This window comes from Bison bison, unplaced genomic scaffold (genome assembly GCF_000754665.1).
Source record: "Bison bison bison isolate TAMUID 2011002044 unplaced genomic scaffold, Bison_UMD1.0 scf7180017864118, whole genome shotgun sequence".
Classification (NCBI taxonomy): Eukaryota; Metazoa; Chordata; class Mammalia; order Artiodactyla; family Bovidae; genus Bison; species Bison bison.
The window spans coordinates 4,002,005-4,028,211 of record NW_011494690.1 but is presented as its reverse complement, the minus strand read 5'-3'; the positions used below and the strand labels follow the sequence as shown (position 1 = coordinate 4,028,211).

The 26,207-nt window shown below is 37.8% G+C and overlaps 1 protein-coding gene across 2 annotated transcripts in view; it reads right to left on the bottom strand.

Moving 5' to 3' along the window:
* The window catches only part of SECISBP2L (SECIS binding protein 2-like), a 61,225-nt gene that overhangs the window by 7,153 nt on the left and 27,865 nt on the right, over positions 1-26,207 (bottom strand). The window contains exons 8-17 of one of the 2 annotated variants that reach the window (XM_010839523.1): positions 25,103-25,237; positions 23,551-23,631; positions 22,855-23,022; positions 22,441-22,582; positions 19,088-19,257; positions 18,197-18,329; positions 16,426-16,588; positions 14,063-14,283; positions 12,940-13,094; positions 8,703-8,922 (exon numbers count right to left, since the gene is read on the bottom strand). In XM_010839523.1, coding sequence (XP_010837825.1) covers positions 8,703-8,922; positions 12,940-13,094; positions 14,063-14,283; positions 16,426-16,588; positions 18,197-18,329; positions 19,088-19,257; positions 22,441-22,582; positions 22,855-23,022; positions 23,551-23,631; positions 25,103-25,237 — 1,588 coding nt within the window. The remainder of the gene's footprint in view (positions 1-8,702; positions 8,923-12,939; positions 13,095-14,062; positions 14,284-16,425; positions 16,589-18,196; positions 18,330-19,087; positions 19,258-22,440; positions 22,583-22,854; positions 23,023-23,550; positions 23,632-25,102; positions 25,238-26,207) is intronic. The other variant, XM_010839524.1, reaches the window with a different exon arrangement.

Sequence of the window (26,207 nt, the reverse complement as noted above, 5' to 3'; positions counted from 1 at the left end):
CCAACAAAGGTTCGTCTAGTCAAGGCTATGGTTTTTCCTGTGGTCATGTATGGATGTGAGAGTTGGACTGTGAAGAAGGCTGAGCACCGAAGAATTGAAGCTTTTGAACTGTGGTGTTGGAGAAGACTCTTGAGAGTCCCTTGGACTGCAAGGAGATCCAACCAGTCCATTCTGAAGGAGCTCAGCCCTGGGATTTCTTTGGAAGGAATGATGCTAAAGCTGAAACTCCAGTACTTTGGCCACCTCATGCGAAGAGTTGACTCATTGGAAAAGACTCTGATGCTGGGAGGGATTGGGGGCAGGAGGAGAAGGGGACGACAGAGGATGAGATGGCTGGATGGCATCACTGACTTGATGGACGTGAGTCTGGGTGAACTCCCGGAGTTGGTCATAGACAGGGAGGCCTGGCGTGCTGCGATTCATGGGGTCACAAAGAGTCGGACACGACTGAGCGACTGAACTGAACTGAATATTCCAATGTATGTGGCACACACCCACACCCCCACACACATCTTCTTTATTTACTGATCTTCTTTATCTCTTTAATTATCGATGGACACTTAAGTTGCTTCCATATTTTAGTTACTATAAATAACTCTGTAATAAACATGGAGGTGAATACCTCTTTTTGAGCTAATGTTTTTGTTTTCTTCAGGGAAATACCCGGAAGTAGAAGTGCTAGATCATATGATAGTTCTCATCTGCATATTTTGAGGAACCTCCATATTGTCTTCCTTAGTGGCTGCACCAACTTTCATTCTGACCAAGAGTGTACAAGGGTTCCCTTTGCTCCACATCCTTGCAAACATTTGTTATTTATTGCCATTTTGACCGGAGAAGGCAATGGCACCCCACTCCAGTATTCTTGCTTGGAAAATCCATGGACGGAGGAGCCTGGAAGGCTGCAGTCCATAGGGTCGCTAAGAGTCAGACACGACTGAGTGACTTTACTTTCACTTTTCCCTTTCATGCATTGGAGAAGGAAACGGCTACCCACACCAGTGTTCTTGCCTGGAGAATCCCAGGGACGGGGGAGCCTGGTGGGCTGCCGTCTATGGGGTTGCACAGAGTTGGACACGACTGAGGCGACTTAGCAGCAGCAGCAGCAGCCATTTTGACAACAGCCATTTTAACAAGTTGTGAGGAGATGTTTCATTGTGGATTTGTTTGGGATTTCTCTGATGACTGGTGATGTTAAGCATCTTTTCATGCACCTACTGGTCTTTATTTGGAAAAATGTCTATTCAGATCCTCTGCCCACTCTTAAATCTGATTGTTCTTTGCTATTGAGCTGTATGAGTTCTTTGTATATTTTGGATATTAACCCCTCAGCAGATATATGATTTGTAAATATTTTCTCCTATTCCACAGGTTGCCTTTTCATTTTGTTGATGATTTCCTTTGCTGCAGAGAGCTGTTTGATTTGGTGTAGTCCCACTTACTTATTTTTGCGTTTTCTTAAAAAATAAAAATTTCCTTCTATTTGCATTGTAGCTGGTATGTTCATTTTATAGGCATAATGATCAAACTGTAATGATAAAGCAAGTCTATTCATACAAATATACTTGATTGCCACCTATCAATTACATGTTGCTCAGTTGTGTCCGACTCTTTGCGACCCCATTAACTGCAGCATGCCAGGCCTCCCTGTCCATCACCAACTCCCAGAGTTTACCTAAACTCATGTCCATTGAGTTGGTGATGCCATCCAACTATCTCATCCTCTGTCCCTATATACCATATTTTGGCCACCTGAAGTTAGGGCACGTGGTTTAGGGAAAAAATCTTTCTTTCCTGCAGTTACTTCAAGTGTATAACAGGTCTCTCTACTTGCATTCCTGCCTCATGACAAAAAATTTAGCGCCCCTCCTTTATTCTCATTCTCAGTTAACATCATTTTCAGACTCAAAGCAGAAGAAACCCTACTGCTGCTAAGTCACTTCAGTCGTGTCTGACTCTGTGTGACCCCATAGACAGTAGCCCACCAGGCTCCCCCATCCCTGGGATTCTCCAGGCAAGAACACTGGAGTGGGTTGCCATTTCCTTCTCCAATGCATGAAAGTGAAAAGTGAAAGTAAAGTTGCTCAGTCATGTCTGACTCTTAGCGACCCCATGGACTGCAGCCCACCGGGTGGCTTCTCCATCCATGGGATTTTCCAGGCAAAAGTACTGGAGTGGGGTGCCACTGCCTTCTCCCGAAGAAACCTTACTGTAATCCTTAATTCTCTTTCTCCACTGAACTCATAACTATACCATGTCACTCAGAGCTCAAAAACTACTAAATTTGGTCACTACTGCCTTAATTCAAGCCTTCTTTACCTTGCTGTACATCTACAGTATCCTTCTAATCGGCTTTGTGAACTGACCACATCATTAACTGGCTTTTTATTACCTTAGTAATCCAAACTCCTTAATTTAGTATATAACCAAGCCCCTTCATAATCTTCCTTCTGGTCCCATTCATTTTAACCCTCTGTCATGCATTCCAGGTCAAGGTCATTTTGAATTTTCACTGCTCACAGAAGTCACACCCTTTCTATTTACTGTGCTTGGCTTTGCACAAGCTGTGCTTTCTGTATGACATGTGCTTTCCTCCTTTCCCCTTCAGAGTCCTACTCAGCTCTGATAACCACTCTTGAATGTCATTGGTTTGGTAAAGCCTTTCCTGCCTTTCCTAGGAAAGACGGTCACTAACTTGAAGTGGCAAAGCACTTCCTGCATATCTGGTTCAAATGCATTTGTTCTGTGTTTGCTGTTCTACCCCTCCTCCCTCCTCATTCCCATCCATCTCTGTGTTCCTAGGTTAGCATGCAGTGTGTGCTGGGAAAATAAGCCTTACAATAAATGAAAATTTCACATATACAGTTAATTACGCAGAAAATTGCTTTAAAAAGTAAAAAAAAATTACAAAATTTAGGTACACATTTATATTTCCTTCCAACACTTATTTACCTCTTTCAAAAGCACTGTAAGAATTCACATGGGGTCTCAGAAAAAGCCTCACCTCTCCCCTGACAGTGAGCCAAAGAAACAGGAGAAAGAAAGGAGGTCGTTAAGACTGAGTAGGGCTGATCTTTCTCTAGGTTCTATCTTGGGCATTCTGCTACTAGGTAGGTAAGCTGAAAGCCAGATGAGTCCTTTGGAAAGGAAAAGGAAATATGACCTTGGAAGCAGAGACAAGGGACTCTGTGATTAGCCATCAAGAGACTTATCACAATGATCAAAGAGCCACTGAGTTCACATATGCAGGGGAGGGCCCAGGCTGCCACCTCAGAGTAACAGGTGAAGCCTGATCAATAACTTATGAGCACACAAACACATGACTGTGATGGGGAGGAGAAACAAGCAAGTATGAAAATGCCCTCTTTGGATGAGGAGTTGGTGGGTAGGAGGGAGGGAAAAATATAGGCAGTCTAAAGCCAGAACAGCACATCTGGAAGTCCACTTTTAAAGAAGGGATTAGGCAGCATTTTAAAGGCAGAGTCAAAGATCTTAACAAACCTGAAAATATTATTGATCCAAAGCGAACCTGCTTCTAAATTGCTTATTTTAGAAGAACATATTCAATACAGCTGTTCTTTTGCTTATGAACCCCTCAGTGCTTTCTGTTTTGTTATTTGGTTCTTTGTGAAAGTGCCTTTTCAACTTTCAAATCATTATTGGCTTTGTCAGAGGATGAGGTATGTATATTTCTCCCTTCAGTTAGTACACAGAGGGAAGGCATCCATCTTTAGACTGTATACAGTAAAGGAACACCAAGTCACTTCAAGAGCCAACAGAATAAGGTGTGGTGGCAGAGAATGAGCTGGAAACTCAAGACAGACAGAAGTAGTCCTCCCTTATAAGTAGTTATTGAAAACCTACTATATGGTCCTACTGAGAATTCATTCAACAGACAGGAAATTTACATCACATTGGCTAAGAATATAGGTTTTACACTGAAACTTATGAGCTGTGTGACAATGGCAAGTTATTTACCTCATTTCATTTTAGCTTTCTAATCTGTAAAATGCTGTACAAGATAGCCTATCTCCAAGGACTACTCAGAAGATTAAATGTCTTAATAAACACGAAGAGTTAAAAAAAGTGCCTCGTAAGAATTCAGTAAGTGAGCTATTATTATTATATATAAAGTGCCCATTATGTGCCAAATTTCTATCTCAAAAAACTTAGTTTAATTGGGATTTATGTTAGAAACTGTCTCACGGAAGTATGACAGAACCGAGACTCAGCTCAGGTGGAAGGAAAACACAAGCAAACAAAACAATTAAGGTGCACACAAAGAACAGTAACACGGGGCGGTGACAGGAGCCTTTCCACTCTACCAGTGTTTAGAAATCCTTTCCCAGCTTCGCTTTTTCTTTAAACTGTGGAAATCACAAAAAATTTTTCAAAATCTTACACAAGGATGGCATGGAAGATACTATTTGTTGTCTACCCAACAGTCATTCCCCATTTTCCTCCTGCCTAACAGAGCCCCCAAACTTGGGATGGACTTGAGCTCAGTCCCACAGGAGGAATTAAAATTGTTCTCAGACTATCACAACTATCCCATTCTTCCTTGCCAAATAATCTCTTCCCCACATCTCCCTTGCAGCTAAAAGCAGTGACGTGATTGGCTCTGGCCAAATGAAACAAAAAGTGAAGCCTTCTGAAAACTGTTTCCTTCACTGATAAGAAGAGCCCACTGCCTGAACGTTCTGCTTTTTGACTACTGTTGTGATGACCAGGGCGAATGCAGCTGTTTATGGATATGAGATGAGAAGCACAAGAATAAGAAGTCCCAGACTGAAAATGGAAAAAGAGAAAGAAGGACAGAGCTAGAGATCTTGACAACACAGTGAAATAATTAAACATTCTAATTTTTGAGGCCACATCAGTGGGTTTCATGTCTGTTGCCAAATACATCTGATACCAATAGAGTAATTTTGTGCTTTATTCTCAAAGCAAATTATTTATGATTATTTTCACTCATTTTGTTGGCATCCTGGTAAATCAGATCATACACCAGAATCTTTAGTTCAGTTCAATCAGTTGCTCAGTTGTGTCCGACTCTTTGCAACCCCATGAACTGCAGGACGCCAGGCCTCCCTGTCCATCACCAACTCCCAGAGCTTGCTCAAACTCAATGTCCATTGAATCGGTGATGTCATTCAACCATCTCATCCTCTGTCGTCCTCTTCTCCTCCTGCCTTCAATTTTTCCCTGAATCAGGGTCTTTTCAAGAAAAGAGTCAGTTCTTTGCATCAGGTGGACAAAGTATTAGAACTTCAGCAGCAGTCCTTCCAATGAGTATTCAGGGCTGATTTCCTTTAGGACTGACTGGTTTGATCTCCTTACAGTCCAAGGGACTCTCAAGAGTCTTCTCTAACACCATAGTTCACCACAGTGCTCAGCTTTCTTCATGTCCAACTCTCACATCCATATATGACTACTGGAAAATCCATAGCTTTGACAAGACGGACCTTTGTTGGTAAAGTAATATCTCTGCTTTTTAACATGCTGACTAGGTTTGTCATAGCTTTCCTTCCCAGAAGCAAGCATCTTTTAATTTCATGGCTGCAGTCACCATCTGCAGTGATTTTGGAGCCCCCCAAAATAAAGTCTCTCACTGTTTCCATTGTTTCCCTATCTATTTGCCATGTGATGGGACCAGATGCTATGATGTCCGTTTTTCAAATGCTGAGTTTTAAGCCAGCTTTTTCATTCTCCTCTTTCACTTTCATCAAGAGGCTCTTTAGTTCCTCTTTGCTTTCTGCCATAAGGGTGGTGTCATCTGCATATGTACGGTTACTGATATTTCTCCTGGCAATCTTGATTCCAGCTTGTGCTTCATCCAGTCCAGCATTTCACATGCTGTGCTCTGCATATAAGTTAAATAAGCAGGGTGACAATATACAGCCTTGACATACTCCTTTCCCAATCTGGAACCAGTCTGTTGTTCCATGTCCAGTTCTAACTGGTGCTTCTTGACCTGTATACTGATTTCTCAGGAGGCAGGTCAGGTGATCTGGTATTCCCATCTCTTTAAGAATTTTCCAGTTTGTTGTGATCCACACAGTCAAAGACTTTGGCGTAGTCAATAAAGCAGAAGAAGATGTCTTTCTGGAACTCTCCTGCTTTTTCTACGATCCAAGGGATGTTGGCAATTTGATCTCTGGCTTCTCTGCCTTTTCTAAATCCAGCTTGAAAATCTGGGAAGTTCCTGGTTCACGTACTGTTGAAACCTGGCTTGCAGAATTTTGAGCATTACTTTGCAAGCGTGGGAGATGAGTGCAATTATGCAGTAGTCTGAACATTCTTTGGCATTACCTTTCTTTGGGATTGGAATGAAAACTGACCTTTTTCAATCCTGTGGCCACTGCTGAGTTTTCCAAATTTGCTGGCATACTGAGTATAGCGCTTTAACAGCATCATTTTTTAGGACCTAAAATAACTCAGCAGGAATTCCATCACCTCCACTAGCTTTGTTCATAGCGATGGTTCCTAAGGCCCACTTGACTTCGCATTCCAGGATGTCTCTGGCTCTAAGTGAGTGATCACACCATCATGGTTATCTGGGTCATAAAGATCTTATTTGTATAGTTCTGTATATTCTTGCCATCTTTTCTTAATATTCTGCTTCTGTTAGGAAGATTCTGCTTCTGTTAGGTCCATACCATTTCTGTCCTTTATTGTGCCAGCTTTGCAGGAAATGTTCCCTTGGTATCTCTTAACTTTCCTGAAGAGATCTCTAGTCCTTCCCATTCTATTGTTTTCCTCTATTTCTTTGCATTGATCACTGAAAAAGGCTTTCTTATCTCTCCTTGCTTTTCTTTGGAACTCTGTATTCAGGTGGGTATATCTTTCTTTTTCTCCTTTGCCTTCAGCTTCTCTTCTTTTCTCAGTTATTTGTAAGCCCTCCTCAGACAACCATTTTGCATTTGTTTTTCTTGGGGATGGTCTTGATCACTGCCTCCTATACAATGTCACGAACCTTCATCCATAGTTCTTCAGGCACTCTGTCTATCAGACCTAATCCCCTGAATGTGTCACTTCCACAGTATAATCATAACTCTTCTTAGAATTCAACCATTAGTTTAGAGAACTTTAGTTTTGAATAAAATCTTATAGGACCTAGATGAGCTCTCTTCATTTTACTGACGACAAATCTGACGCTCAGAAATTAGTCAATTATGCCTAAATGCCCCAGGCAGAGTGTGGAAAAATCAAGGCTTCAAACTTTGAACACTTTAAATCTGGTACTTTTTGAAAACATCTCCTAAGTCTTTGACAGGTTCTTTTTATCATGTGCCCAGATCAGTGTCATTTCCCTAAATCCACAGCTTTAGGAATTTATCATACAGTTTATCTCTGAGAGCTGGCACATTGTAATATAGATAACTGATCTCATTTACAAAGTTTGCCCTTTATCTTGTTGTCAACTAGTATCATTTCAGTCGAAGAAATGTCTGCCTCTAAGCCAGAATCACCTTTACCTGACCAAAAGAGTTTCTAAAAGGTGCACAATAACCTGTTAACTGCCTCTGGTCTGGGGCATCATCAAAGTGTTCCAAAAGGTGAACGACCCAGTTTTTTACATGTTAAATTTTAGGTGGCAACAAGCTGTTTAGTAAACTTTCAGCTAAGACTGAAGAGAGAAAGGACGAGAAAAAGAAGAAGTCATGTTGAAGGAGGTGGCTAAACTATTTTTAAAAAAGAACCGAGGAAGTGAATCAGAAACGAGATCAAGAAAGTGAGCAAGTATTCTAGTACAAAGTATTATAGAGACAAGGCAAAGCAACTAACTACTAAGATGCAGATTACAGTCAATATTTGTTACCTTAAATCTCACACATAAATGCTGTATTTAGTCTGTATTTCTTTTTGACTACCATCAGATTTAACTCAGGACAAATGTCACACGTCTAGGTTTGCTAAGTTTAGACTGAATAGTATTCAGGATTTTTGTTTAGCTATTAGATACAAAATTTTAATAGTCAAGTATAAAGTATCAGGATCTTTGCTAATGTTTTGCTTCTGAGACAAACCCTCTGACCACTCATTCTTGGCTTCCTATAAGAATTCTTCAGATTTTCACCTACAGAATTTTGTCTTTCATCCATTGCTGTTCACCTGTCTCACACGCCCTAACCTTAATAGTTTTAATTTTTACCTATATAAACAGATGAGGGCTTAATCACCTCCTAGCCCCAATGTCACATTCTCAAATTATCTGGATAATAGCTTTCTCTACACTGTATTGCAAACCGCACAAAAATAAACATGATGTTAGGCTTAATCTCTCCTCTATACCAAGAGGGTGTGGCACAAAGTAGGTGTTCAGAAAGTATTTTTATATGAATGACAGTGAAGTAAAAACAGTATAAAGTATTAGAATAAAACTTCCTAGAATTTACTTAGTTATAGGTTAGAAGAATGGTACATTTGGTTTTTTTAAATACCTTGGGATTTTTTTTTTCGTTTTAAGATTTTGGAAATGTAACTAATTTCAGGGTCTAATAGAAACTCTCAGCCCCAAATATTTTCTTAACTTTCAATGGACGTGTTTAATGCAATTTTGAAACCAAATATGTGAGCATAATTTGCATAATCAAGAAAATTGAAACAAAAGGTAGTCATGGAAAGTCATTTTAAAAATGACTTTAATCATTAAATTATTTCAAAATTTCAGTCATTTAAAGTGGTATGTAACAACTTACCATATTCCTTTTCATTTACTTCAGAGATGGGTTCGGAAATAACGCTACAGAAAGAAATGGCACTTGCTGCAGAGGGATTCCGAGAGTGCCCCATGTGGTGCGGCACCTTCTTCACGTTCTTTAAGGCTTCCTCGGCTTGCTCCTGTTCCATTGCGGCAACCATATCTTTATATGCTTTCCTGGCTTCCTCAGTGAGTTCTACTAACTTATTAAACAGGCTCTAGAAAAAGAAGAGATATTGCCTAGTCCATTTTGTGTTATACTCTTTATTACTATCATTAGCAATAAATATCTCTACTGTTTCAGGGCCGGATACACTTTCCATCAGCATAAAATCCAAAGGTATGCAAACCACAGAACTCTATAAAATATTGCAACTTATTTTCTTTTTTCTCTTTAACTTATTGATTCTCACAAGTTTGAAGCAAACCCCTGATTCAGTACTAGCCACTAAATTATGCACTATATTCAAGTTCTTGCAGAGTTTATTAACTCAACAGAGTTTATTAATTCAACAACTGCACGCTATAGCATCTAGCACTACAGTGGGTACAGAGACTACTGGAACCGCCACTCTGCTCTCAAGGAACCTTCTATATGGCTGAAAGGAGAGGACAGGAGACAATAACGATTCAAGGCACAATACCTTAAATACCTAGAAATGTGCAAAGTGTTTAGCTTTGGAGGAAACATCTAACTGCTGGGTATCAGTGAAGAGTTCATAAAGCAATGTAACACCTGATATATGCCTTGAAAATCTGGCACAGCTTTGAGGGGTGGAGACAGTGCATTTTTAGCCAAGCATGCAAAACCATAAACAAAGGCACAGACTTAATAAAGTTCAAGGCTTGTTTGGGGAGCAGTGAAGAATAGTATATGGGTTCGAATATAAGAGAATGGGTGTATGCAGGGTGATGTCCAAGGATGCAGAAGGAGATGTCAGTCTCCATAGGAATTAAAAGCTCCCTATAATGTTTGTTTGTTTGTTGAAAGAATGCTGCTTTAAAAAAGACCAAATACAAGTCAAGTGATTGGCTAGCTAGTGTTTGGCTAGCTGGGCCGTGAGAACGATGAAAGGCAAATTATAAAAACGGAATAAAGAACCTAGAAATACAATATAGAGTTAACCAGATGTTCTTCCATCAGCAAAACAGAATGAACATGAATAGAATTATCAATCCCAGTGAAATGGTAAGTAATGGAGCACACATGTGTTAGTAAAACAGCAAAATTCATATTGCATTACAATTGTACTTCAGTAACTAGGAGGTATAACAATATCTAAAGCAAACTGAAGTTTCCACAGTCACAAAAGGATAATTAAAGAACAACTTAGTGGTTCGTGTGTGCGTGTGTGTGTGTGTTAGTCACTTAGTCATGTCTAACTTTCTGTGACCCCATGGACTGTAGCCCATCAGGCTCCTCTGTCCATGGGATTCTCCAGGTAAGAATACTAGAGTGGGTTGCCATGTCCTCCTCCAGGGGATATTCCTGACTCAGTAATCGAACCCGGGTCTCCTGCATTGCAGGCAGATTCTTTACCATCTAAGCTATAAGAAGGTCCTTTTAGTGGTTCTTACATCACAATTTAACAACATTCTATTCCTCCTTAATGTCTTGATTTAGTATCATAATGCAATATATATACCCACACATTAAGTAAAAAATTTCAGATGGTAGATACAATCTGGCTACCTATAAGAATATGTTTAATTATGTACATAAAATTATGTTTTTAGAAAATGGGGGAAAAGTACAGTACAACTGTCTTTTTCTAAATAAAGCACTGTCATTTAAGTATAAACCATAACATGAAAGCCTGGTAAAAAAAAGTGCCATAATGTTATGGAAAAACATGTCTCTATAAATTAAACTTGAGAAGAAAAAACGTAAGTAGCATGCTTTACCCAGCTGCAGCTTAAATTCTTTATAGCAGCAGGTACAATAAACACTGTTGCTAATTGTTTTGATTTTTGAAGAGAGGTGGGTGACAGCAGTATCAAAAATATATTCAGGATTTACTTAATTTTAACAAGGAAGGAGTGAAAGGGAAGTTGCTCAGTCGTATCCAACTCTTTGCAACCCCATGGACTGTAGCCTACCAGGTTCCACCATCCATGGGATTTTCCAGGCAAGAATACTGGAGTGGGTTGCCATTTCCTTCTCCAAGGGATCTTCCCAACCCAGGGATTGAACCCGGGTCTCCCGCTTTGGAGGCAGACGCTTTACTGTCTGAGCCACTGGAGGATGGATTTCATTAAAAACATGTAACATGTCATAAATATTTCTTTGCAATATTCAACAAATCATGCACTTAAGTGAAGCCAACAAAGAAAACAGGCACATGGATATGTAATTTTGAGATTTACATTGGTTTTATAATACATAAAACACAGAAACTGTTGGAAGTAAAATGATAGAAAAGAAAGCACAATTGAAGAGAGAGAAGCCGTTAGGGAATAAAAGTCTCTAGTAGCAGTGTAAAGACCGAAAGCTTAATTCAAAGGTTAGTCTTACTAGATGGTAAATTTAACTTAGACGGGCTACCATATTTACTCCAAGTAGACACACTTGACCATGTATCAGTATTTCCTTGACCTCCATTCTTTGAAAGTGTTTGGTAAACAGTAACTCACCTACCGCACAATGGAAAAGGCAAGTAAAGCAATGTACATATAAAACTGGCAAACATTTTATAATATAAAAGCATTCAAATAACTTAATACATCTAATTCAGTAAGAAGTCAATACAGTTAAAAACAAACATGTCTACTTTTCCTGAGCTCGATCCTATTCCACAAACTTGAAGAGTGAACAAAAAAGGACTACATTTTTATTACGTGTCATTTGTTTTATTTAGTCACTAGGCTGTGTCTGACTCTTTTGCGACCTTATGGTCTGCAGCCTGCTGGGCTTCTCTGTCCATGGGACTTCCCAGGCAAGAATACTGGGGAGGATTGCCATTTCCTTCTCCAGGGAATCCTCATGACACAAGGATTGAACCTGCGCCTCCAGCATTGCAGACTGATGCTTTACCACTGAGCCGCCTGGGAAGCCTATGTGTCTCTACTATGGACCTATTTACTATTTACCATCCACATCCTCAGATATAGTTTCACATAGCAGGCAGATATACATCTACCACACAATTTATTAAACGTTTATCACCTGTTCATTCCCAACTAATGTAAAAGGTTGTCAGACACAAAGCCAAGGGGCCTGCCTGCAAGGAATTCAGTTACATGAAGAAACACACGAACTGCAGCAAGGCAGTGTGATATCTATAACTGAGAAAAGCATGGGTTCCTGTGGCAAGCACAAATATTAATCACATGACTGTACAGAGTAGGTGGGTACACAGGAAATTTAATGGGAAGTGAGAGAGAAACTGAATAAATAGGGGGATGGGACCATACAAATATAGTGACTGGCTAGGAAAGAGACACTTAAATATACACAAATAGTATGGCTGAGAAGAGGGAAAACTGTTCATCAGCGGTGGCACAAAATACTTTAGCTTCAACTTCATATAAAAGTCTTATTTTATGCACCAGATTGTATACAATTTAAAACAAATATAACTGAAAACACGTCAATGTAAAAAATCACAATGAAGTCAAATAATGCACTAAAAAGAACCCCACATATTAAAACAAAAAAAATTACCAATCTTATGATATCAGTTAATAAGCATTAGTCTAAATAAGTAACATTATCATTTAGCAGCTCCTATGGGCAAAGTCTGTGTTAGCAGACTATGAGAGGAAGACAACTATCATAGGTGAAGAACTATTCTCTCAACACGTTTAGGAATTTGGTTTTCTAAAGGAAAATCTTCTCCAAGTAAAGGGTTCTTTTCTCGCTTGACTCCTAATAGCATACAATAAACCCAACATATAAACTGAAGAAAATTATTTTATATTACACAATACTGGACATCTTTACCCAGCAATTATATGTATTATCAAGTACTACATATCTGAACCCAGAAAAAAACAAAAAAAACCCACTGAGGCAGAAATATGAGCTAAAATCTTTTCAAAATGCTATAGGATTAACTTACATGTTTTCAACACTAAAAAAGGAAATGTAACACTCAAGAATTTTCCACTCATTCCTGGAGAGTCACCGTATCACTTCTGCAAATTCTCAAACACAACACTGGCATGTATCCAAAGAAAACGTACTATGGGGGTGGTGGCGAGGACACTGAGGGACTGTGTCTTCTAAGTCTTACCTCAGCGCCAAAGTAGTTGAAGATTCCCACTACACTAACAGGAACCAGCTTGTTCACACAGCGACCTAGAGCTTTTCTTCCAAGGGCAAACACAAATGGAATTTCTTGTTCCCGTGCCATGGCTATAACATTATAGAGAGCCTCATCCAGGCCACCTGAGACATAGAGGTTTTATTTTAGTTATTTCCTAAATGAAGCTATTTCAGCACCCTAGAGCTAAAGCAAAAGACACAGCAGCAAAGGATTCTATGAATGCTTGGGGTCACTTAGGCTGTTCCACACATTTTCCTATCTATGGCTATAGGTACATATTTTCTTTCTCCCCAGTTAAATACCATATTCCTGTAATGCCAGTATTTTTGTTTCTCCACAGGGATTAGCACAACAGGAATCAAATTTCAATATAATAAATACTTTTCATTTTTTTAAATTAAAATTGTTAATAGTAGCTGATGCCTTTTATCCAATCTCTCAGCTCATGTAAGCAGCCATCACAGGCAGGAAGACGGATTATAAATGACTGTTTTTACTAGTATGTCCCCCCTGTGCAGAATATGCCTGTTACTGCTATTGATGCATCTGTCTATTCCAATCATCTGAAGCGGCTCTTCCATGAGAAAAGGACAAAAAAGGGTGCACGACATGGAACAAAGTACTTGTGTGCTGGCTCACCCAAAGACCTCTGTTACCGCTGATTTCTGATACAAATTTCCACCATAAACACAAGCAGAAACTTTCATCTTTTTCCTAATTCTTTTTAAGAGAAAAGAGCTATCAAGGGTAATGTAAAAATTTTTAAAGTAGTAAACTTGTAAGAGTGCATTTCTTTATCTCTGTAAATAAATTCTACTGAAAAAACTTTTACAACAAAGAGGACACTTGGTTGGCTCAACCTAAATCCTTCACCAGGGTTCATAAATGGGGATTTTCTTTACAATCTGTTCTCAATTTTATTAAAATGAAATAAGTGAAATATTTCATTTTCTTTCCTCATATTCAATACTATGTTTTATACCTAAACTCTCCTAAAGAAGACAAATGGCTTCCACTTTTAAAAGTCACTATATATTCCACAATTATACTATATAAATATCAAGTGACTTCAAAAGTAAAATGCTCATACCTTTGGATTGGATCTTTTCACAATTTGGAGAAATTATAACACACTTGATCTTGTTTAACTTCATATGTTTCGTAACTTCTCTAAGACCCATAACCAGCCGTCTCCTTGCTTTTGCTCTCACAGGATCCTTTTGATAGATGCGTTCCTGGAAGCTGACAAGTTCTTGAAGAAGAAGAGTCACACATTCATCAATCTCTTTACAAAGAACCTGATTACAATACCTGTAAAGGAAATCAAAAATAGGTAATTATAAAATTACTTAGGAAAAAAATACATCCAGCAACAGGTTTTCATTTAAAAAAAAAAACAAGTCTTAATCTCCTAAATACTTCAATCAATGAGAAAAATAACAGAGTTCTTCTGAATTAGAACAGATCGGCTTTTATGTAAAGGACAGACCTCTAGGAAGTACTATCTAAACACCTAATTACTAAATTCCTAACGGTATGAATCAAATATTAGCCTTCTATTAGATAAAAACAGGCATTTTTTGGTAAGGAGATAATGCATAAAGTTATTTTATTCCAATGAATACTAAGGATGCCTCTAATAAGAAACACAGTGATTTCATAAAAGCTAACCAAATGCCTAATACCAATAGTTCCTCATCCATGCTTGGATATATCACAGTCTCTAGGCACTGGCTTCTTGAACCATAAAAATAGGGATGACAGCTTCCATGGTCCCTCTAACCCTGAAAATCTATGACTAGAGAAGATGAATTCAGTAATTAAATTGAAGTCAAAACCAAAGAGATCTTCAAGGTAAAAGTCACATGCCCTTATACTGGGCAAAGCAACTGAATGGGGCTCTTTGTGAGATAACATATGGCCACAGCTCAGATCCAACCAGTCCATTCTAAAGGAGATCAGCCCTGGGATTTCTTTGGAAGGAATGATGCTAAAGCTGAAACTCCAGTACTTTGGCCACCTCATGAGAAGAGCTGACTCATTGGAAAAGACTCTGATGCTGGGAGGGATTGGGGGCAGGAGGAAAAGGGGACAACAGAGGATGAGATGGCTGGATGGCATCACCAACTTGATGGACCTGAGTCTGAGTGAACTCCGGGAGATGGTGATGGACAGGGAGGCCTGGTGTGCTGCAATTCATGGGGTCACAAAGAGTCGGACACGACTGAGTGACTGAACTGAACTCAACAGCTCAGAAAACACGAGGTGAAGTGCAAAGCCACTATAGTACTTAATTTCAAGGGTAAGGAAGTCATTTAGGTTAAAGTAAGTTCAGTTCAGTTCAGTCGCTCAGTTGTGTCCAACTCTTTGCGACCCCATGAAAGTAAACTACTTATATATTCTACTTTGCTAGTTCTCATCCATAATCTCTATCATAAGTAGGTATTTAACAAAGAGAACTGGGGTAATTTCTAATCTAAGAATGCCAGGCCAGCAAATTGCCACTTGTAAATAACATTATATGATGAGAAAATCCAGGCTTGCCTTTCTCTAGTGAAAAAAATAATGGAGGTTTTTCTAATGTTTATGTGAAAAATGTTTAAATACATACGAGTATGACATTACTTCAGAACAGAAGATACAACCAGACAAGATTAATAAAGTATACAAAATTAAGGAATGCAATTAAAGAATAAAATGCCAAAAATGCAACTTTCTTTATTCTGCTTTTCTTCCAAGCTGTTTATTTCATACATGAACAAAATCTTATTCTCCAAGTATTTATTTTCCCTATATCTGTTATTTGACACTTAACTAATTAACTTTTCAAATCTAGGTGGTATTTGCTCAAAACAGCAATATAAAAAAAAGGAACAGAACAAATCATTGTGGTTTGAATTCACATTACTCTTACGCTGGGATTCTTTCATAAGCAAGAAAGAATAAAGGTAAAATTAATTCATCCACACAAATATTCATATTCCCAAATCCTTCAGAGCAATGACTGTCAGTTCAAGATTATTCACAGATGGCATTTTAAAACTTAGAATTATACACTTAAAAACTAATAGCTTTAGGTAATAGGTTGACTTCATATAGTAGGGTCTTAGAATTGTCATTAGTTAGAGAGTTTTTTTGAAGGACAATATAAACCGAAAAGCAAAAGCACTGGAGAGGGAAAATGTCATAGTATGGCATTTTATAGATAAGCTCTAAGAGGCCAAATTTCCTAGGGATGAACACTAGTTGCTATAAAAAGAGTATTTATTGTCAAATCGCTTTCACATGAACACAGATAAAATGTTTTCCATATAATAAAACCAGCTGTTAAACTAAATCTGAAAGATCTCTGGTATTGTTGGCTCAACCCACCAAGAAATAATAACAATATTAAATTCAGGATTACAGTCAAGATATTTAAACTATTCAACCTCAATAGAGACTAAAACTTACTCTCTAAATCTTTTGCTGTGGATTTTGGTTATTGTTGAAGATGCCATTGGACTGCCTATCCCAGAACTAGCTGGAGAGCCTTGGGACACAGGTGTCATACAGTATGGAGAGTTCTGACTTGCTGGAGACAGGGATGTATCACTGGGCATGCTCAGTCCAGTATCTGTGGAGAAGTGGGGTGAGGAGAAAGAATTTAGGAATTTCAAATGCTGAAAAGCCCTAAGCCCTACACCAATCAAAACAACTTAGAATGGCAGTATCTTTTGTGTCACTTTCAAATTCTCCAGAAGCTACCAAGTTGGGCATTGCTCCTGTCACAAACATTTCTCATATACTACAAATATCAAATCTTCCTATTAGGTCTTAAAATATACTCTGAAAAAAAATCAAGCACAGCCTATAAGTCTTCACAGAAAAGATGAGAGAAGGCAAAGTAACCTAAACACGTACCCTTAGAGGATCTAAATTGAAGAACAAAATGACGTATTTGCTTCTGCACCTCTTTCCGGATCATATTACCTGCCTCCTGATATTTTTCCACCTCTTTCTTAGAAATAATTTTTTAAACAGCCTTAAAATTCCCATTGCTGCTAGCAATGATGATTCTACCTCTCCCATTCCCTCCACACCACTCCTGACCCTCCAAGCACCACCCAAGTTTCTCTTTCATCTGGTCTTTGCTCCTGTGCTCAGGTAGCCACGTTTGTCATCTTTTGACTCAATTGCTTCCTTTAGTTACTGCTTCCTTCTCAAACAAATGAACTCAGGAAATGAGTTAGTATTTGTCCAGTCCATTAATTTGCAAAATTATATATACACCTTATCTCTCTGCTAGACTGTAAATTTATTGTAACAGGGACAGCCCACTACATAGCTTTATTACATTTCCTGAGCTTCCCACCCCCACTCCAGTTATTAAAGTACACACAGTTAAGTATTCAAAAACACTTGTTGAATGAATGGATAATTAGATAACACCTAAATACAAAGGGAAAGATGTTTAATTGAGAGTAAAGAAGAATTCTAACCAACTATATTGGAATAATTCTTAGAAGTAAATTTATTTTTCTAAACCCAATGGAACATTGGTACTACATCTACGTGTAAACCAGATTTAAATATTTTGCTGAAATTTGAAGAATAGCAGTAGAAAAAGGGACCTAGTCAGTCCTCTCTCAAAATCTTTCTTTCACAGTAGTATAAATTTTTGAAGGCATTTGCAGTTTTCCTGAGGTCCCATTTAGAATCATGTGCTGGTTACCCACTGTATGGGACTGAATCCTATCAACCAACTGGACTCTGCACCGCAACAAGCTTTACAATTCTCTCTTTGTAGCATATGTGTTAATTCCACAAAATTAACTGAAAAATATCTGTGTACAAGTGGACCTGTGCAGTTCAAACCTGCATTGTTCAAGGGTCAACTGCAGTCCTGCAAAGAAAAGACAGCCAACTGTGTTCTGGATATAAAAGAAGACAAAAGGAGCTGTGACAGTTACAGAGGAGACATTAGTGAGATCATAATTATGAGAGTACATAATAAATTCAGGATTTAAGCTTCAAAACTGCCACAGACCTACTATTAACACCTGCCCCTCCTTTAAATATCTCCTTACAGAAGCATCTCCCAAATAAACTCTCAAACATTAAAAAAAAAACTTAGATAAAACATGGAGCACATTTAGGAGAATAACTAGTGATGTGCTGTTACCTACCAATTAAAAAACTCTGGACCATTTTACGAGAAGAAAGGGAAAAGGAGTGATCTTACCTTCCTGGGAAACAATCTCTTGCGGCAAATCATCAATAAAATCTAAGTGCATTTCTACTGGTTCCTCAGATCCCAAAAGATTGTGGTCCACAGTTAAACGGCCCTTCTTTTCCTCTCTTTCTTTCAAAATAACCTAAAAGTCATTACCAGTCTTAAATTACTCTTTAAGTATGTACTGAATGATTAAAATGTTCACTATTATACACTTAAAAAAAGGACATGAGGATTTTGTCTGGCTACGTGGAAACTGGCAAAAATGTAAATGTAATTTTAGGCAGTGAAGCTGAAGGAAGTACTATATCCAAAATAAAGGGAGGCAATATAATGCTACAAGCTATTAAACCAGATCTGCTTCATTCTTTAAATCCGAGTTGACAAACTAGGGCTTTCCCCAAAATGGGTAAAATTAAAAGTGTGGAAACCAGACCACAGCGTTACATTAGATTTATTTGGTTATATATTATCTCATCCTGCTCCTCCTAATAACAAAACTGAATTAAAGAGAGCAGATATTATCCCCAACTTAAAGATGAAGAAGATAAAGATAAGAAAGGCTTGATAAAACAAAACACTAAGTACTAAGTACTAAGTTGGTACCAGAACCTCAGGCTTCTGATTCCTAGGGTCCAAAGTTTTTGGATACCTAAATGTTTAATTTTTTCTGTTTTAACCTTACAGACAGAACTCATTCTCCAGAGCCTTGGTCAACACAGAAAAATAGTCATGATGCTGAGACCCTAACCTCAAATTAACTAACTAGTCATCATGAAGATACATGCTTAACAAACTTTCCACAATAATTTGTTGGCTAAAATGCCACAACTACATTTGCAAAACAGATTTAAACCCTTATTTATCCTGTAAAATAATCATCCCCAGGTTTTGATTTACCTTTTTAAGTGCTGTGGGCCGTTTTAGTTTTGCAATTTCCTTTTCTTTTCCTTTTTTTGCTTTAGAGGAAGTAATGTCCAAAGAATTAAAGGATGTCAAACACGGCTGACTTTTGGTTAAAGGTTTTCTGTTAGTAGAGTCTTTAGTGTGGAAAGAAGCTGCAGTGACCACTAAAACCAAACAAGAACATTAGTTTTACTCTTATGGCCAACTCCACACACTTTCAAAATTTCTAATGATAAACGTCTAAGAACAAGAACATCCTCTTCTTGTGGAAAACTGACATCATAATAGCAGAAGCAGTATTTGGCCGTGCAATGTCCCTCAGATACAGCTCCAAAGAACTATTCTACCTCTGAAATTTCAAAACTCTGTACCTCTTCTTATTGCTAATGAATCTAAGAATGACCCTTATATAAGGTAAGTACTGTCACTCCTCATTTCAGCCTGTCGGTAAAAAATGATGCTTTTCCCTCTCAGCTGTATTCTTCAGTACTAGTCAAGCAATTCGTTTATGCCTGATTGATACCCTCATTCTCCAGTGCATACCGCCCATCCTTCAGTAAACCTTGCCTCTATTAATCATCTCAATCCCCTCACTCTAGCAGAAAAGCTTTCCTGTTACTTCCCTGAGCAGATGCTTTCCAATATAAGCTTTTAAGCCACCTGGGAGGAGGTGGCAGGCATCCTTACTCCCACTCAAGGCTCACCAACCACTTCTGCTAGTAATCCTATCTCAGGATTAATTCCTCAAAGATTTTGCTCTATCCCTTTCCCCTTTAATCTTTCAAGTTCTTCCCTAACTCCCCAGAAGAAGTTAAAATCTCCTCTACATGAAAGGATGAAAAAAGGCAGGCAAACCAACAAAACCTCTCCCCTGAATGGCTTCTAAGGCACCACCAACTCCCTCTCTCTTTCTGTAACTTCCAAATAGTCGGCTTTCCCATTACTTTTCAAATCATTATAATCTGGCCCCTGCCTTACCCACTTTCTTGAAACTGCTATTGCCTAGATCACATATAATTTTACAATCGCCAAATCTAATTCTGAGTCTTTGCTCTACTCGTTTTTTTCTTTTTAGCATGTGTTACCAAAGACCATATCCTTCCTCTTTCCGAAAATTCTATCCTCATCTTCTGTTACATTCCATTCTATTTTTCTTACCTTTTCTCAAACCTGTTTTTCTGGTTCTTCTTCCTTCTGTGTTTTAAGTCTGAGTGTTCTACATCTTTTATCCTAATTTTTCTCTCCCCTAACAATCTTATATATTTCCAATTACAACAATCATCCCTATTTGAAATTTATTGACTTCTAACCTGAACTGCATATACCTAACTATGTTAAATAGGAACCACCAAGATGTCCCTAACTAACATTTCAAATACAACAGGACCACAGTCTGTTCTTCCCAAGAAAATTCTTATTCCATGATCCTTAGTCTATTTGGAACCATCCCATACCACCAACACAATGCTCTAAGTCAGAGAGTCTGGAGTCATCTTTGACTTGTTGCCACATTCCATCAATTAAAAAATCCTATTAACTTTCTTAAAATCCTTTACATCTCTGCCATAGTCCTATCCTTCTTTTGGACTTCCAAAGAAAGCTGATTTCTTTGTAATCAACCCTTACAAATTTAAACATGGTGACAGGTTAGAGGTTAACCTCATTTCTATCTTTCAAGAACTTTACTCTCCCTTCAAAGTCCAGTTCAAATCACATATGAAGTCATTTATAACATCTTCCCCATATGGCCCTGTTGACATAAATCACTCTTTCTTCTATAAGTTCATTAAACTTTGCTAGCACCTTTCCTGAAGCACTGCTTTTTATGAGCTATGTGTTTATATCTTTCTGACTACACTATAAATCTTCTTAACCACAGACATATCATAATCATATCTGTAATTCCACAGTTCCTGACACCATGCTTTGCTTGTAGATAATTACATTTGTATATAGTAACATGTGTTAAATGAATCAAAGTTGTAATATAATAAGCCACTTGAAATATCACAGACTAATAGTCTTTTCCCCTAAATAATTAGTTACACGTTACTGAGCACTTTACATGTATCATCCCATTTATTCCCTCAAAACAATCCTGAAGCAGGTACTGTATTATCTCTATTTTAATATGAGGAAATTGAAGCACAGGAAGATTAAATAACTCGCCAAGGAAATACATGGAAGAACAGGATCCAGGAGATAGTTCAAATCCAAAGCCCCCGCATGCAGCCCCTAGACCACACTGACCCCGAACACTGCTAACTCTCAGTTCCATTTCCTAGGCTCCTTTACTCTTAGTAAGATGTTACTACCACTCTCCTCATCTCAACAGCATGTAACTCTAAAGCCTAGAATGTACTCAATGTTATTTTTACTAACAGTTACTCTAAGCTAAGGTTCATACTGGATGGGTAATTAACTACAGGTTTAAACCTTTTGCATACACAATTAAAGTTATAAACTGTTACTTATCTTTTTGTTTAAAAACAGTAGATCCTTTATATAGGAACAAAAGAAACAGAAAATTCAATTCTGCCTCTCAACATCAGTGTTTTTTATTGGTGCCTTTCTCTTTCCTTTATCTTATTCCTCATCCTCCTAAAACAAAGACTATGAAAACAAATGAGGGAGCACTTCAAAGCTGCTGAGCCTAACTCTGATGAGGTTTGTTAAAAAGAACTGTTTCAGGAGAAAGCAAGATCATTTTCTCCCTCCTTCCCACTCTCTTTCTCTCACATACACACAAAATTTGATCAGAACTCCTAGGTTTCCCATTTGGTTTTAAATTGGATAATTTAACAGTTATAGAGCCAAATTACTTGTGGTCCTTACTGCTACCTTCAAAGCTGGTCAATGATATGTACCAACTGACAAATCTGAACAGAAATCCAGAGGGCCTGAGGGAACACACTATACTGATGTCTGAGGGAAGAGAGTTCCAGGTAAAGGAAAGAGCAAGCCTCAAGAACTGCGCTAGAAGCACATTAGAACTGTCTGTGGAACAGCAAGGGGCTAAGTGGCTAAAGCAGCGTGTGCCAAGGGAGAATGGTGGGGAGGGCCAAAAGGTGACAGGGTCAGCTGAGATATGACTTAGAACTCCGGATTCACTCCAAGTGAGATGAGGAGTTGCTGGAGAGTTTTGAACTTATATTTGAAGAAGATCGCTCCTTTAAAGATAGACTGGGGGTTAGGGTGAATGAAAGGTAGGTAACAGTGTGGCAGGAGAGGAGCTGCTGAGTAATTAGACTCTGGATTTTTTTTTTTTTAGGTATATATAATTTAGATTAACAATATCCAAAATATATTACCAAAGTGAAATAACATATTGCTCAGATGAATATTACCTGTATATGACAGAGGTCTGGTATTAGTAATTTGCCGTGCTTTCATGGCTTGCTGTTGCTTTTCCAGAGCTGCTAACATATCCCCCAAATCTAGCTGCACAGGTGTTTTATTCTTTTTTCCAGCTGCCTTTGATAAAGCTTCCTGCAAGATAAATATGAAAACATTTTTGTTATAGTATGAAAATGTGACAATTTAAGGGAATTCCCTGGCAGTCCAGTGATCTGGACTCCATGCTTTCACTGTGGAGGGTGCGGGTTCAATTCCTGGCCGGGGAACTAAGATCCTGCAAGCCATGCGATAAGGTAAAAAAAAGTGGCAATTTAAGATAATTGTATTTGTCACTCTTCCATCCACCCTCTCCCTCAAACTTACCAAATAAACTACCATATTTATTCATAAAAATGAATACATACCTGTAGTTTTTTTTGCTCCATACTTATTTCTGAATATTCTTGAGCGGTGGCAAGGGCTGCTGCTAAAGCTTTCTTCTTTTGACTTTTTGCACGTTTAGGAACTGAGGTTGTAATGGGAATTGGAGTCTGAACTATATTGATTGGTGAGTTTTCTGGTAAATCATCCAACTATGATAACCAGAGAAAACCATTTTTTAGTGATTCCATAAAAATCTAATCATAAGGAAAGACAATCTAGAATGTGAGAAGTTCTACAGTATAACTGGGCTAGACTGTTCAAAAGATTCAATGTCATAAAGAACAGAGTGAGGTGGTAGGACCATTCTAGACTAGCAGACTGGAAAATGATAGCGACATAACAGCATACTGCAGTAGGTGATATAAGCGTCTGGATTCTGTACTAAAAACAAAAGCACTCCAAAGTAAAGTTTTACAACTGGGGAAATTTTAGCAGGGACTGTATGTCGCATGATGTCATTTAATAAATGGTATTTACTTCTCTGAAATGAAACTACAGATTTCAAAGGACAGTGTCTGTTCTGGCTACATTGAAAATACTAAATCAGTACTAAATACAGTGTTTCTTCAATACCATCTGCCCAAGTCTTTATACTTCCCTGTAGTATTTCTTTCCAACACAATCATGGCTCAAAAGACATTCATACATTTTACTTATCTTTTTTAAAAGTCACTTACTACTTTTGAAGAAAGTTTCTGTTGCATATTCTCATCTTTAGCATTTCCATTCTCACTTAGTTCTCGAAATCCATCTTGATCCTGAAACAGTTCCACATTTTAAGTAAAAACACAGTCCAAAGCAATAAATTCTTAAGAACAACCTTTTATAATGCTTGAGAGTAATGAGAAATGGGGAAGTAATCAACTCAAGTAATTAACTCAGTATTGAACTATTTTAAGTGAGTCTTAAAAAGGAAGTCTCATTTCTCATAGGCTAACACAAAGCTAATTTAATTATTCAAGGATGAGGACATATCCACACATCCATCCTTTGGATTTCTGTATCTATAACTCCATTTTTATTAATAATTCTACCCAAGGTATTACCCAAAGTAAATAAAAAGAAATTCAAAAAGGATTTTTATCACATTTCACATAATTTGGATTTTAAAGAAATGGCTTAATATGAATTTCATTAATACATTCCCTGTCCCACTGCTACATATACCTAGAAATAAGATTAAAAGTTAAAAAATAAAAATAAATTCCCTATTCAGAGTAATTTCTTAACCAATATCCACCTTTACACTGAAAATTATCTAATATCTTCAAATATAACTATGGAATGAATCATGATTAAGTGTAAATAAAAAATCTGCCACAGGTACCGTTCTTGATATAATACTTCAGATGCACTCTCAAGTCCCTTTAGGGCAATTATCAAGTTTATGGAACATATTACTCATCTCTAGCCTCTGGCTTCCGTATATTTAAAATGCAACTATTAAGCCATTTTATAGAAACTATGTTAACAAAAATGAGTTATTCAAATGAGTTACCTGGGATGTTGTTTACCATCTTGACACAAACTCTACTCATTCTTTAAAACCTATTCCAAACGCTAACCCTATCCTGCCTCAAACCCAAAACTTACTACTCCTCTCAACTCTAACCACACCTAAGAATCACCAGGTGTGTGCATGCCTACATTGCTCTTCACACAGCAATCTCCCTAAGGGTAGTGTGTTTCTTCATGTTAATGCATCATGCAGAGCACCTTCCTAAATACATAACAGGCCTCCAATGAGTGCCAGTTAGATGAATAAGTAATAAAAACACTGCCATTAGAATATAAAGCGTCTGCCTATTAGAGAAAGTAAAATAGCCTTTTATCTTCCTTCTCAAGACTCCCTTGACTAGCAGTACAAATTAACCAGATTTAACTATTTTCAAATTTGAAAGCCTTAACAGAAGAGACTCAACACTGGTAATTAAAGATGGGGAGAAGATTCATATTAGGTGAAATTTATATAAAATTAAGTTCTATCTCTGCATGTTATTTCAAAATGATGACTATTCATGACAAAAATTTAAAAATAAACATTAATAAAGCTAATGTTTAGACTAACTATATATAACCAAGAAAAAACGTGAGTCAATACTTCTAAGTAACTTACAATCTAACAGCAGTGATGGGTTAAGACATAAAAAGGTACTTATCATAATGTAATAAAAATTAATTTCTGAATGGGAACATTTACTGTAACAATTTACAGTTTGAAATAAGTACCTCAAAATATAGAGACTCAGAATTTGGGTCGCCTCTGTGAGACTGGCTGGGATTTAACTGCTTATTATCTTGTCTCTTTTGCAAATTTTGTCTTCTTTCTGAGGAAGTACTATGTCCTCGGCATCTGAATCCAACCTAAATAAACCCCAAAGGAGGGGGAAAATGTATTAAGTAAAATGTTTTACTAAAGTATAACATACAGAAATGTACCCAAAAGTATACAACTCAATGAATTTTCATAAAGTGCATAATTTATTATAAAAGGCCAAAACTTTGATAAATGAGGTAAATATAATGAAAACACAAAAATGTAATAATTAGTGCATATTACTCCCCCCATAGAGTTTTGCCAAGAAAATGCACTGGTCATAGCAAACACCCTCTTCCAACAACACAAGAGAAGACTCTACACATGGACATCACCAAATGGTCAACACCGAAATCAGACTGATTATATTCTTTGCAGCCAAAGATGGAGAAGCTCTATACAGCCAACAAAAACAAGACCAGGAGCTGACTGTGGCTCAGATCATGAACTCCTTATTACCAAATTCAGACTGAAATTGAAGAAAGTAGGGAAAACCACTAGACTATTCAGGTATGACCTAAATCAAATCCCTTATGATTATACAGTGGAAGTGAGAAATAGATTTAAGGGCCTATACCTGATAGATAGAGTGCCTGATGAACTATGGAATGAGGTTCGTGACACCGTACAGGAGACAGGGATCAAGACCATCCCCATGGAAAAGAAATGCAAAAAAGCAAAAAAGCTGTCTGAGGAGGCCTTACAAATAGCTGTGAAGAGAAGAGAAGCTAAAAGCAAAGGAGAAAAGGAAGGATCTAAGCATTTGAATGCAGAGTTCCAAAGAATAGCAAGAAGAGATAAGAAAGCCTCCCTCAGCGATCAATGCAAAGAAATAGAGGAAAACAACAGAATGGGAGATCTCTTCCATAGAGATTTCTTCAAGAAAATTAGAGATACCAAGGGAACATTTCATGCAAAGATGGGCTCGATAAAGGACAGAAATGGTATGGACCTAACAGAAGCAGAAGATATTAAGAAGAGGTGGCAAGAATACACAGAGGAACTGTACAAAAAAAG